The 14,933-nt window shown below is 37.5% G+C and overlaps 2 protein-coding genes across 3 annotated transcripts in view; both read left to right on the plus strand.

Moving 5' to 3' along the window:
* LOC127636081 (small conductance calcium-activated potassium channel protein 2) overlaps positions 1-9,232 on the plus strand; it is a 59,508-nt gene extending 50,276 nt beyond the window's left edge. For both annotated transcript variants that reach the window (XM_052116462.1, XM_052116463.1), the window contains 2 exons: positions 5,735-5,804; positions 8,758-9,232. In XM_052116462.1, the coding sequence (XP_051972422.1) occupies positions 5,735-5,804; positions 8,758-9,033 (346 nt within the window). In that variant the 3' untranslated portion in view covers positions 9,034-9,232. The remainder of the gene's footprint in view (positions 1-5,734; positions 5,805-8,757) is intronic.
* LOC127636083 (serine/threonine-protein phosphatase 2A 55 kDa regulatory subunit B alpha isoform) overlaps positions 1-14,933 on the plus strand; it is a 1,105,001-nt gene that overhangs the window by 55,308 nt on the left and 1,034,760 nt on the right. The gene's annotated exons all lie outside the window — the stretch shown is intronic.

Genomic DNA, 14,933 nt, shown 5'->3' on the forward strand with positions numbered 1-14,933 from the left:
CTCATTTGATAAATGAAATTCATCCTTAAAAAAACTTTTTAAGTACATCAAGCATTGTTTAATATTGTAGTTACACATTCTTTGAAAACAACTGTTAGCTTCTCTTTATTAATTACAATTAATGACAGTACCTCCATCAGAGACAATGAAGAATAATAATTACATACCTGTTTGCACAGTTGCTATTGGGTTGAATCTCACGAAACCTGTCAAAAACCTGTACGGGTCATAATTCACCCCAGAATATAAAGCATTTATTTCGCTTAATAAAATTAAGCTTATTTTTAGGACCAGTAAGATTTTAGTAACACTTTTCAATATGGTTATATTCATAAACATGTGTAAACTACATTAGAAAGACTGAGAAAGAACGACACTTTTACAGCAGTTATTAATCTTGATTATAATTCATTTCAACACATACTTTTATACATTTTAACATCGGAAGTTTTATAAGTTAACATTAGTTTATGAATTATGAACTAACATGAAATAACAATGAACAATTTATGTATAAATTAACATACAATGAATTAACCAAGACTAATAAATGTTGTAAATCAATATTGTTCATTGTTTGTTCATGATATCTAAAACATTTAATAATTTTAACAAATATAACCTTATTGTAAATAATATTTATTTTTTGCATTTTGAAATCATATTCATGACACTTAAACACAAATTTCTCATTATTATTTAAAAAAAAAAAAAAAGATTATAAATATATACTGTATAAAAAGATTATTGGCCTGGGTAGCTCAGTTTTAAAAGACGCTGGCTACCACCATTGGAGTTCGCTAGTTCGAATCACAGGGCGTGCTGAGTGACTCAGCCACGTCTCCCAAGCAACTAAATTAGCCCTGTTGTTATGGAGGGTAGTCACATGGGGTAACCTTCTCGTGGTCACTGTAATGTGGTTCGTTCTTGGTGGGGCGCGTGGTGAGTTGAGCGCGGATGCCGCAGTGGATGACGTGAAGCCTCCTCACGTGCTATCTCTCCGTGGTAACGTGCTCAACAAGCCACGTGATAAGATGCGTGGATTGACAGTCTCAGACGCAGTGGCAACTGGGATTCGTCCTCCGCAACCGAATTAGGTGAATCACTACGTGACCACGGGGACTTAAAAGCACATTGGGATTTAGGCATGGAAAAAAAAAATCGAAAAATGAAAAATATGTATATATCATGGTAGTATTTGTTGTACTACATTTAATTTATGCTGATCTTAATAAAAAAAAAAAATTAGAATAATCTACTGGGAAATACAATTGAGAATAATGGGAACTACAGAACAAAAATCAATATTAAAACTTTTTTATACTTTACAGTAATGAGAATTCATGTTTAATTATCATGAAAGTGTAACTTCAATGTAAACAAATGTTAATGGTTCCAAAAATAGGCTTAAGTTTGTAGATGCCAAATATATCTATTATTATTTAGGGTTAAAAGTTGACATGATATCGTGAGATTCACTAATTAAGCATTTTAGAGTTCACACTTCTCTGTTGCACCATCAAAAAACCAGCATTGACACAAAACGAACCAGTTATAACCAGCTGTACATTACAATTTTACCAAATGAATTTCAGTTATTAATAACAGAGGGTGTTTTTCCTTCCATTGTTGCATGAATGTGATGATTTGGGACCTTTAATCAGACAGCCACTGATTAAAAACTTTATTTGCTTACATGAACCAAAAGATGATGACTAGACACTCCACTGAAGTGTTTAATTTATGTTCAGTTTCTCAAATCTGTCTCATATGGCTGTCAATATCTTTGGGCTCATGGAATCTCCGTTAATCCTGAGTTGGAACAACTTTTGTCTCTGCATACCCCCCTCCCAAACACCCCTCCACCACCCCTTCATTTCCCACTTGGATGACCAGTAACAGTGGAGACATTAGTAAAGGTACATTACGTGGATCACCAAAGCTGCTGAAATTGGCCAGTCGACACAGACATGTCCCAAATCTTCGCCATGCGCAGTCAACTGTAGCTGTAGAAGTCTATGCGGCTAGGCGTAGAGACATAAAGTTTGCTTAAGCAGAACAATTGAAATAGACAGTTCAACCAACAATAAAAGTTCTGTCATCATTTACTCATCCTCATGTTGTTCCAAACCCAAGTGGAGATGTTAATCAGGATGCTCACTCTGATCTTTTCCATACAATGAAAATAAATGGTGACCTGGTGCCACTTTATTCACAAAGCCATGTTATAGCTTTGTGTGCAGACCAGACCAAAATGTAAGCCGTTATCCACTGAAAAGCTTATATATCAAAACTTAGAATTGGTTAAGAGACAAATAAGAACCAATAACATTTGTTATGATGTGCCATATTTGAATATGTGCTTACGTGAATGAGATTTGAGAGCTGCAACGAAGGAGAAGATTATTTGTGAATAACAACTTAAATGTTTGTCTTTCCTCACACAAAGCTATCATATGGCTTCAGAAGATGTTGAATATAGCGCAAAAGTCATATGGACTACTTCTATGGTACTTTTATGGTGCTTTTTGTCATCTTTGAAGCTTGAAAGCCCCTGGTCACCATTCACTTTCATTGAGTGGGACAGAGTAGCATGAACATTCTGTTAAACTTCTCCTTTTGTGTTCTACATAAGAAAGTCATTGGGGTTTGGAACAACATGAGGATAAGTAAATGATTTTATTGCGTGTGTGTGTGTAAACTATCCCTTTAATGTTTTTACTGCAGTCTAGACCAGCATGTGGTAAATCAGACCGCACAGACAAATGCACACAGCGAAAAAGAAGCAAGCTTGAGGTGACGCCACTTAGTTTAGTGACTCAGTTTGTGGTTGTACAAACGGGCATGAGCTCTCTGATGAAAAGGTCCACAGATGCCTCATGGAGCCTGTGTACAACTTTATCCCAAAATGCACTTGTTTTAGCAGAGGCTTATGTTCACTAAACACAAACATACAATATAGTAACAGATACAGGCCCTAAGAAAGAAGCTTGGTTAAGGGAATAATTCACCCAGAAATAAAAACTATGTAATCATTTATTCACCCACATGCTGTAAAAAGCTAATGTTATGTTCCAAACTCATATGGGTTTGGAACGACATGAGGGTGAGAAAGTTATGACACCATTTTCTTTTTTTGGTAAACAATCATGTTATATGCAGCATGCACCATGTTTTTCTTATGCATCCAGCTTTGAACGTCAACACTGGCCATTTGCCAAATGCATGTCATGCTGTATCATTAACACATTATATATAAAAATGTGATGCGAGGCCCTCCAAAATAGACTAGATTCTTTTGAAAAGCGATTTTTCATATTTGAAAAGATTGAATAGGTTGCCAAGTGTACATTTGTGCTTTTACACTAACAAAGCATCTTCTTACTCTAATAGCTATCGGTCATCCAACTGTGAAATTAATTTCTTGGATTCATTCTCTCTAGACGTACTTATTACAAAACAATATCTCAACAATGGGGAATTGAGAAGTAATTAGCTCTATGTATATGACATGCCTGTAATTTGCTGTTACTATTATGGTCTGGTCATATTTCACCACAAAATGTAAATGAAAAAAATATTGACATTTTGCTTAAAGAAAATGAAGCCTATATTTTAGGACTATTGTTTTTACAAAAGATAAGAATCCATTACAGGGGCATTAATTCTGGGAGAATTTTTGTAACTTTTGGTGACATTTTCATTCTGATCCATCGATCTATCTATCTATCTATCTATCTATCTATCTATCTATCTATCTATCTATCTATCTATCTATCTATCTATCTATCTGTCTGTCTGTCTGTCTGTCTGTCTGTCTGTCTGTCTGTCTGTCTGTATCTATTTATCCATTCATCCATCTATTCAACAGTTATTTCCTCCAAAATATTTCATTAAAACATTTTCCTTCACTAGTTCATTTTAAATTGTCTTGCAAACTTTAAATATTTAAAAGTAAAAATATTCCAATTTACTCTCAATTAACATAAGGTCATAAAAGTAGCATGCATCATTATTAGCTACTATATAAGAATTAGCTATTTAAATACTTTCTAGAAGTATATCATCTCAGCTACCCTTTTGGTGACAAATTACTTAATAACAGTAATGGGGATCAAATAAGAATCATCAGTGAAATGTGGGACTTGCAAAAAAAAAAGGTGAAGAAAAAAAATTAACATTTGGCTGCATGGGAATTTAATAGGAATTTTGGGAGACGTTTGCTTAAATGTCATGAAAATAACATTACAATGATTAAAATAGGCTTCATTCTCTTACTGTAAAATATTGATCTTTTGATTTTGGGGAGAAATGTGACCTGGACATATTTCAGTTAATGTGCTTCGCACCAGAAAAGGAACTTTTTCTGTTCCTATGTGTGGTGCATTTAGCCCCCTCTGGTGGTTATCAGCAGAATTGCAGCCCTTGTGTCTGTACACAACACTTGATGCAGTTTATCTGGCCGGAAATTGCTACATATGAGCTAATCACCATCCAGTCCCCGGTGGCCAACAATATTCTCTCCTCCCTGGTCGGTGTCTTTAACACTTACACTCTAATCAGAGAGATTAATTCAGAGCTTTATGGATCAATCTTCACAATAAATTCCTAAGTTCTATCAGATGAATGATTACAAATATCTCAGGCAATGTATGATTCAATCCCTTCTTCCCCCAAAACAGAGACTGGGTTTCATGTCTTGCTACTCCCCTGTGAGTTAAGAAACCTACCAGATGCAAACTGCAATTTATGTGTGTTACTCACAGGAGTGCTGTTTGCAATGATGTCCTGGAGAATGAACGGAGACAACACTTCATGTATAGCACAGAAAAGTAGTTCCTAAGAATCCTGTGATTGTGTGCAATGTGATCAGGGCCTTGGTTAGCTCAGCGAGTATTGATGCTGACTACCACCGCTGGAGTCGCAAGTTCAAATCCAGGGTGTGCTGAGTGACTCCAGCAAGGTCTCCTAAGCAACCAAATTGGCCCGGTTGCTAGGGAGGGTAGAGTCACATGGAGTAACCTCCTCGTGGTCACAATTAGTGGTTCTCACTCACAATGGGGTGCACAGTAAGTTGTGCATGGATCGCGGAGAGTAGCACAGTGAACCATGTGCTAAGATGGACCTCACCTGGACCAGGACCTACTAAGAAGTGGGAATTTGGCATTCCAAATTGGGGAGAAAAAGGGGGTAAAAAAAGAAAGCCATGCGATGTAGTATGTCGTTCTTAAAGGATGTTTATCACTGTTTGCTTTCAGTACATGTTTCAAGTTAGGATCTAAATTAAAGAACAACAACAACAACAAATGTTGTGTCTGGGTGATTCTAACAAAACCTGTCAAGAAAATGCCAAGGTTATAGCAACTGACTGGCAATTTACTCATAAATCTCACTTTCTAATGGAACATAAATTCCTGCCTCATTAATAACCAGAACATCTCTGTCATCAGATCCCCCTATGTACTTTTTCTACACATAAGAACATTTTATGGTATTGTGGTGACAAGAGGTCAAAGGTCAAATCGAAAAATATAGTGACCCTCCTTGCCCACAGCCTGAAGTCTTTACTTGCATGCCCCTCAGTGCTCCATCAATCCCTGCATTCTCTCCTCATGTCTTGTGCATGTTCTAGGAGTGCTTCCAAAATGTGTGGCTTGTGAATGGAGAACCTGTCTCAAAACATTTGTGTACTGACCGCTTGCCACTGTTGGGCTCTGAATGGTCTTGTGTTCAGATTAAGAAGTGTAAAAATGGAGCAACGCAAGCTGAACGACCAAGCAAACTCTCTAGTGGACCTTGCAAAGGTAAGATTATAAGCGATCTGCCGTGTGTTTAACTAATGCATGATGGGTCATAGGAGGTCCATTTATGTTTTAGAAACACTTGGAGATCAAACACCCATACAATGTAAGTCTACAGGTGTCAAATGAACAGACAAAATTTTAAGTAGCTTTTACATTTGATTAGTTTTTTGTTTCTGTCTGTTTTGTCTGCAATATGGTTTCATTTATGGTCCCAGTCGTTTGTTTGTTTCTCTCGACAAAGAGTAACTAAGAATATGGTTGATGTCAGTTTGATGTCATTTATTATTTTTCCTTGATTAAACATCCTTATCTGACTGTTTCGCATTCGCTTTAGTTATTTGTTTCCCTCTTGCTACGCGCAATTCATCATGTTGCTTAATGGTCCGAAAAAGCTTTCAGCTCCAGGGAAAACAAATAACTGATGGGATACCTGATATGTAAAAATAGCCTGATAAAATTGAAATGCTGCATTTGCGGTTCCCTGGTGCCGTTTATTTTAGATGCAATAAAGAGCGAGATGGCAATCCTTGGGGAATACCAGGCGCTCTGCCAGTCTGACTCTGCAAAGCCCACTGCAACCTGGGAAAGGGAGACACTCAGGATCTGATGAGTCAGCTGAAATTGCCTCTCACACGGACACACACAAGTATGTGCGGCGGAGCGCTGACATTCAAACATCCGCAGTGGTCATATCACAGCAGCCTCTGTCAGGACTCGGACGTAAGAGTCATTAGTTAGTGTTACCCAATTACCCTCCTGTCCCGCACCTCTCACAGAAGCCAGAGAGGGTGACATTGAGGCAGAAGGGAATGTGATGTGATATGATTCATAATAGTTCCCGACGCTTTTTATCATTGCCATAATTGCCTCTTGCCATGAGAGGGCGGTATAACATTAATCATGGCAGCTGCTGCTCCCAGTGGCAATGAATCCTCTAATGCAGCTTAAAATAACTTAAGCAGCTGCAGTTCTTCTGCAACCTTCAGACAGCCCTTGGGCACTGATATGTTGCGTCTGCAACTTCTGTTGCCACATTGATGAATATCCGTAATCTGTTCGTGATTTCCTAGTTCTTTTATTTCTTCTTTTAGGATAATTATATGTAATATTAATATGGTGCTTCTTCTGTTCTAGTAACGAGGCTAGTTTCTATATATTTTTATTATGTCCTTTTTTTGTATTTGTTTTGTGAGATATTTCTTTATATTGCATCGCGTTTGAAAATTAATAGATTAAATCAGTGCCTCTCAACTGGTTTTGCTTTGGGACTTGGGACCCAACAAAGTAAAAAAAAACAGTTTTGTCTTTAAAGTTAAATGTTGATTTATTTATTTGTATTAAAAAATGAAGATTTTGACATTAGTAATGTTTTATGTGAGTAAATAAAGGTACATTTCTTGTTTCAGCTTAATTTGTATCTTAGACCTTTGTTTTGTTTGATGAGAACAATCCTGAAAATGGGTGTAAATTGTAACACTGAGAGCCCCATGTCTCTGAAATTTAACGATAGGCCTTTAATATGAAGATACCAAAAACAAAGTTTGTTCTGAATTAGACTCTTAAAACAATATTAAAATATCTTTAATACTTCCGGAGTTATAGGCACTCTGGAAAAACAACACAAAACATTTATTTTGCCCTATTTTGGACTCACACCATTGGGGTAAAATGCATCAAGGGGTGCTGGAATCACCTGATTTTAGTAGACCTCTCTGTGTAAAAATAAAATAATGACACTGCCACTTTTCTATGGTTATTTACCTATAATTTTCCTTTAAAAAAGCAAAAGTGGCATTTTGACCGCCCTCTATAAACATTTGGTTTCGACCATTGAAAATGGAGATCATTTAACAATTTATGCAAGGAGCCACATTAAGAGCCCTTATATATCTAGGATTTAACAATATAGCACCTTAAATATGAAGCTACTGAAATGAAAGTTCGTTTTGAACCAGAAATTAAAACTATATAAAGATATAGTTTAGAGGCACTCCAACTTTGGGGATTTTTGGACTTTTGGCCATTGTCATATAATGCAACCAATGGTGCTGAAGTCAACTGATTTGAGTAACAGATCTACCTATATCTGTTTAAAAAAATAAAATAATGACACTGCCACCTTTCCAAGGGTCTTATTTCATCTGTTTTTGCTCCAAATAATAAGCGAAAATTGCCATTTTGATCCCCCCTACAAATAATGGATGACACCGTAAATATTGATCCATGACATTTTAAATGCATCATTTATGAATTTCTTTCACAAGAAAAAAAACAAAACAATCAAAAACAAACATTTGAGCCAGGGACCTCTAGCTGAGTTGATTCAGAATGACTGTTTTTGTTCATAGTTGTCAAGGATAAAGGCATGTCACACAACCTGTCCATGTTGGCATCTACTTTATTTGGCCAAGTAAAATATTTAGCACCAAAATACTGTCAAGTTCAATTGGAGGCATAACCTCAAGAAAAGATATGGGAAGTATTTTTTCCTCTCTTTTAAGTCTGTTTCATTTGCTGTCCTAATGACACACAACTATATAGTTAGTTGCATTTAGCATTGTTTTCCCCTGTCAGAACAGATCTGTGACCCTGTTTTTGGGTCATGAGACCCACCAGTTGAGAAACACTGTATTACATCGCTAGATGTCTAATGTGATTCATTTGTGCATATGATGCAATATCATGAAAACCTGTTATCTTTTTGGTACCGGGAAATGAGATTCTTAATTTCATATCAGGGTAATCCATCAATGGAGTGCTTTATAGAGTGCTTTCTGACATATGCAGCTTTGTTCTTTGTGACATGACAGATCTTTTTTTTCCCCATCTTTTTCTTTGTCTAATGCAGTGTTAGGCTTGTAATACTTGCCATTAATCCCACTATTATTTATTCATCTCTGTTAATTATGACCTCTTTGAGACTTTTGTGTATCTCTCCCTTGCTTAATCTCAGACTCAAAACGTCATGTACGATCTGGTCTCAGACTTGAACGAGCGAGGTGAGGACATGGAAAAGAGGATTGCGCTGCTGGAGACCAAACTGGAGACGTTGCTCAGCAACTTGCAGGCACTTCCGGGCCTCATCAGTCAGGTGATCAGCCAGCAGCACCGAGACTTCCTGGAGGTGCAGCTGCAGCCGTATGACAAACACAGCCACGAGCGCTCGCAGTCTGTCTCCCGACGCCGATCGTCCTCCACCACGCCACCCACTTCTTCTGAGAGCAGCTAGAGCTGCCGGCACCTCCGGAGAAGACTTTCGCCATCATATGGCCAAGTTGCATTTTAATGTAAAGCCTTATGGTTTCAATAAAGTATTATCCAAATTCTGGTAACACAATCAGAGGTTACCGGGGGATAATGCGTTTGAAATGGAAACGTCCACATATCTTGTTGATTTGCTCCTTTTTTCTTTTTCTTTTTTACTTCTAAATGATACTGTTTCTCTGTTGATGGGATCACAGAGAGACTTTTCTCAATAAATAGTGATTGCAAGATGGGGCTATCAGGTGAGCAAGACCTTAGAGTCGCCTCTCGGGTGACTTCATTCAGGAAAGCAATGTGGTGACCTCAAATGGCACGAAATAGCAAAGTGCCAGACTAGTGCTTCCTTATGAATTGTCTGTCTTTGCGTATGTGAATAAAATTTGACCTGTTCCTTAAATCAACAGGCAATAGTAACTCTTTATTGAGGAAATAATAGCATGTCTGAACCCAATACAGAGGCAGATGAGGAATGACTCCCATCCTTGTCCGAAACAGCGATAATATAGATTTACACACTCAAAGGAAACATATATCTTTTAGGTTAGAAACGGCATCAGCTGTAGTGTTCCTCTGTTGTAGCCCTCTAAAAGTGTCTACTCCTCTAAAAAATGAATGCGTCTGAATCTATAACTTGCACTTTGTCAATGCACTTCAATGCTTCTTGACTATAATATGAATTTGTGTTGCTCATTAAAATAAAAAGACACCTTTAGTCAAAGTATAATGGCAGAATGTACAACGATAATGATTGTGTAAGCTAAGGCAAGGGCAGCAAGTTTAATTCCCTTGTGATACTAAAAACGAGACCTCAACTGAAATTACTGTGCTTAAAATGTAGATGTTAGATTGCTGCAGTAATTGCACCATAAGTTGTAAACTCTCCATTAGTTCCAATCGCAATTGACATATCTCTATGAAATAAGCTGAGAGGGAACTCTCTCAGTTCACTGTGTGCTCTACACTTAAACAGTCTTCAAATCTAGAGGAAAAGAGATTTATAGATGTATCACATCTGATTGGAGCAGCAAATATCTTGTATATGTTTGGAAATTACTATTTTTGTATATTAATGAGGACAAGCACACCTCCAAAAGCGTGTCTTTCTCAAAGGGTGTACTGCAAAGAATTGTGTTTGAATGTGTAAGTGGGGCATGGTACCAAAGCTTTGAAAATGGGCGAAAGTTGGGAAATGGACAGTACCTGTGACCATACTTGGAGACTCTGGAACTTCCTCTGTAATGGCAGCGTCTTTCTCAGTAAACTGGACAGCACCATTGTGGACCTCTGGTATATCTTGAACAACCTGTGAATTTAGATTCTGTATTTTATAGTGTTAAAGGTAAAAAACAAAACAAACAAAAAACAGCACAAAACAAAGAAGTATTATGCTTATTCCCCACCATTCAGAACATGAAAGTCTGATATAGAGAATTGATTACTGCAAGACAATTTACTGTAAGAGGGATTTGTATCCTATGATTGGTACACAGTACTCTACTGTCAGTTATTGATAGCATGTTATTGATAGATTTTCACACTTTGGACTCTAAAGATATATGATGGCGTGGTATTGTATTAATTGGTGCATTACATAATCTGACCCAGCAAAAATACATCCCAGACTATAGTGTCATAGAGGGGGGTACAGGAATTTTCGAAAAGATGGTGGGTTCAGCAATTTCACCAACATTGAGTCTATGAGTGATTATACTGTATGCAAAATGAATATAACAATAAAATGAAACTATTTAACAGAAAACAAAATGTGTGTATATGAGCACTGATTGTGTAATGCTGTAGTCTCTACCCCAAAGTACATAATGTATATACTTACTGATATATTGTGTCAGATTAGTGTTCTTAGACTATCTTAGTGAAGAATTAAAGCTACTGTATGCAATTCTGTATCGCTAGTTGTACCAAATACACCAAAAAAGTAATGGCTGTGTCTACTTTGCTGCCCAGTCAGTCTGTGACTTAGCAGACAATAGTGTCAGTATATAGGAACCTTAACTGGTTTCAAACCGCGTTCCAAGGCACCATAGCTGATGCTATGGTGCCTTGGAAGGCAGAAGGTGGTTCATCTAGTGATCTAAATCAGTGGTTCACAAAATGGTTTATCTTCACAATCTTTCTTCTGCAGAACGCAAATGAAGATTTTTAGAAGAATATCTCAGCTCTGGTCCAAACAATGCAAGTGAATGGTGACCAAAACTTTGAAGCTCCAAAAAGCACATAAAGGCAATATAAAAGTAATCCATATGACTCAAGGGGTTAAACCATATCTTCTGAAGTGATATGATAGGTGTGGGTGATTTTTACTTTCACATTCTTTTTTTTTTTTTTTTGGCAATTCGTATTCTTCATGTATATCGTCAATTACTGGTCGGGGTTTCTCTCCATTTTTGCTTTCACATTCTTCTTTTTTTTTTGGCGATTCGTATTTTTCATGTATATCGTCACTTTCTGGTCCACGGTTGGTCAAAAGTGGAGATTTAAAGTAAAAAGGACTTAAACTGTATAATGATCATCTTATAAATATTGATCTGTTTCTGACCCACACCTATCATATTGCTTCAGAAGACATGGATTTAATTACTAGAGTCTTATTATATTAGAGTCTATATTACTTTTATGCTGCCTTTATGTCTTTTTGGACCTTCAAAGTTCTGGCCACCATTTACTTGCATTGTGGACCTACAGAGCTGCGATATTCTTCTAAATATGTTTGTTTGTGTTCAGCAGAATAAAGAAAGTAATCCACATCTGTTATGGTATGAGGCTGAGCAAATGATAAGAGAATTTTTGGGTGAATTAGGCGATTCCTTGAACGGCAATAACAAAAGACATTAGAAGCATCCTACATTTTAAAAATTAATCAGCCTGTTTATTTTGCTTTTAGAACTATACGTGATTATGGTTACTTGACATTTATATCTGTATTACAATTGTTTTTTCCCTGCTGTCCAGAACAGACCTGTGACCCACCGGTTGAGAACCATTAATCTTGAACAAATTCAACTGAAACCAAGTAATCAATGCTTACAGTATTTTTCAAGTAGATATTGAATCATACGTTTTAAAGGGGTCATGACATGAGAAACCAAATTTGCCTTGATCTTTTGGTATATAAGAGGTCTTTGTATCATTAAAACGTCCTGCAAGTTTAATATTTTAAGACGTCCTCCCCATTCTAAACGAATCATTTATTTAATCAAGCTCAAAATACAGCTCGTTCTGGATTCATGGTTAGAAGTGACGTGTCGGTTAGAAGTGACGTAACAGCGTTTGCATATGACCGCCTCCAGCACAAGATAACTACGCTTTAAGCGCAAGACAACTACGCTCATTTCAGTATCGCCGTCGCCTCACAAGTGTTCAGTCGATGGACAGCAAGCTCTGACAGAGACTACTTGTGCACAGGAAAATTACGATGCCACACAGATGTGCTGTTCCTGGCTGTGGTCAAACAAAACCTCTGAATAAGCTACCGAAAGATCCAGACGTCATGGAAAAATGGATGCAGTTTATTTTTTGCGGACGTCCCAGTCATTTTAAGGATGACTGTTTTGAGAACAAATCTCAATATGATGCTGGCTTTGCCAGAAAACTGTTGCTCAAAGATAAGTCCGTGCCGACTATTCTGGGAACAACGACGACGTAAACTGTAAGTAATCTATTTTAAACTTTAAACTACTTTTTAAAGCGCAATTTCATTCATTATGAATAATCACAGTGTTTTTACTTAGTTTACTTGCATATTGTTCTGGCTGGGAGCGTCAATAATTGATACATAGGCACTGACGTTAGCCAATCATAACAGTGGGCGTTAACACTGAAGTCTTAAATGGAAAACGCCCCCAAAACAGACTGTTTGAATCAGAGGATGAGAAACAGGGTGGGAAAAGGTCATAAATCACTAGATTTTAAAAGTTTTTCTTAAAAAAAAAAATATTAATACTATAATTGCACCTAAGGGAACATAATAATACAATAAAAAAAAACATGTCATGACCCCTTTAAAATTGTACATTTATAAACGTCTTGACTGCTTTAAACTTCTTCAGGACTTTACACAAACATTGGGATCGGACTTGACTTCCTAACCCCATAGCACAGTCTGAGAAGAAGAAAAAATTCAGGTTTCAGACACAGCCCAAGTCATCTATTGTTCGGACATGTCATTGGTAGAGAGCCACCTCCAAGATTAATATCTGTAATATCTGTTATGTAATTAGGCCATTTTACAAATGGTATTTAAAAAAAAATCCCTTACAACCAGATGTGTAGCAGTCCCTGATAATTTGATGGAGGGTGTCTGTTATATGCAGACTGTGTAACTGCAACTCTGTACATATCGTAAATGGGTCAATCCTACAATTCTGTGACATTACGGCTTTGAAACTTTTTTTAAATAAAACATACTTTTAAAAGTATCTTCATGTTTCATCATTACAGGGACATTTTAAAGATTGTATTAGTCATACTGGTCAAGCTAAATTACTAAAAAACTCAGATGTCCATCCAGTTAAATGGGCAGCATCAGGGTGGACAATAACAGGGTGGACATTCAGTGGATAAATGAGCCACTACATGATCTGTGATTGATATCTAGCAAACATATTTGTACTAGCGGATTGTGCTATCAGAATTTTCCTACTTACAACTTCTGAAATGGTAATTACGAGTACGTTGTGTTCACGTGCTTTGTTGTCGGAAAGAACAGGAAACATGGACGATGCCAGGTTCATTCATACATGTTTCTTGAGGAACTTTTATTTTGACACATAATACTACTCAGATAATGGAATTTTTGTCAAAAACAAGCTATTTTCACTGTGTAAAAATGTACAACATGCATCAAATGGTGGCTGATATACATAAATGAATATGACCAAAACGGCAAGTGCTGACAATTAGCTGTATTTTGAAAAATTAACAAAACCTGTCATTCACTACAGAAACTACTCTGCCATGTTGAAAGTTTCAGACTCCTCCCATCTTGGCAACTGGGGTATCATCTAGAGTTCCCTTATGACTCAGTACACTTGACATTACATACTAACACATATGGGGAGTGTCCTTCCACATGACCTAGTTGATACCTCTCTACAATAACACCAATATACATGGTGTTTAAGCCCCACCTTTTTAGGCGCAAAGCTGTCCACTATAAAAGCAGGTGTGCAAATACCATTCCTCAGAATTGTCTTCCTTCAAGACAGCGATTCATCTCTCATCTAGAAGCCCTCTACTGCTTCACCGTTGATGACACGAGTCAGTGGGTGGAATCTTCACGGCAATGAGAAGACTCTCTGCTCCCCTGCAGTGTTACGGTGAACATCACTACGCCTCGCCACTTCATTTCCCGCAGCGCTTCGGCAGGAGTTGTGTATCTTTATAAAGCAATTGTATTTTGTATATCGTATATATATATATATATATATATATATATATAATCTAAAAGAGTCACTTACATATTCACATCTTTTTAAAGATGTCATTCCGTAAGTGTTCCTTGTGTGAGAGGCACATCCCGCCATCAGATCAGCATGAGAGCTGCATTCTCTGTCTGGGCCATGCCCACGCAGAGTCAGCTCTCATGGAGACAGACTGCCCTCCCTGAGAGTCTCAAGACACTTCATGCCGGGACACACCCCGTGAGCCCCTCAATCTCCATGCAACATGTCTATGCGATACATTGTGCATGATGAGCTCTGGCCCTCCGCTGGAGTGCACAGCCTCGTCTCATTCGGCTGTTATGGCACTGGGGATGATGACGATGTCATGTCTCTTGCATCAGGCAAGTGGTCATTGGATGATGCTAGCGCCCCTCCCTCCAGCAAGGGCGAGGAGTGTTTACGT

Source organism: Xyrauchen texanus, chromosome 43, assembly GCF_025860055.1.
Source record: "Xyrauchen texanus isolate HMW12.3.18 chromosome 43, RBS_HiC_50CHRs, whole genome shotgun sequence".
Taxonomy (NCBI): Eukaryota; Metazoa; Chordata; class Actinopteri; order Cypriniformes; family Catostomidae; genus Xyrauchen; species Xyrauchen texanus.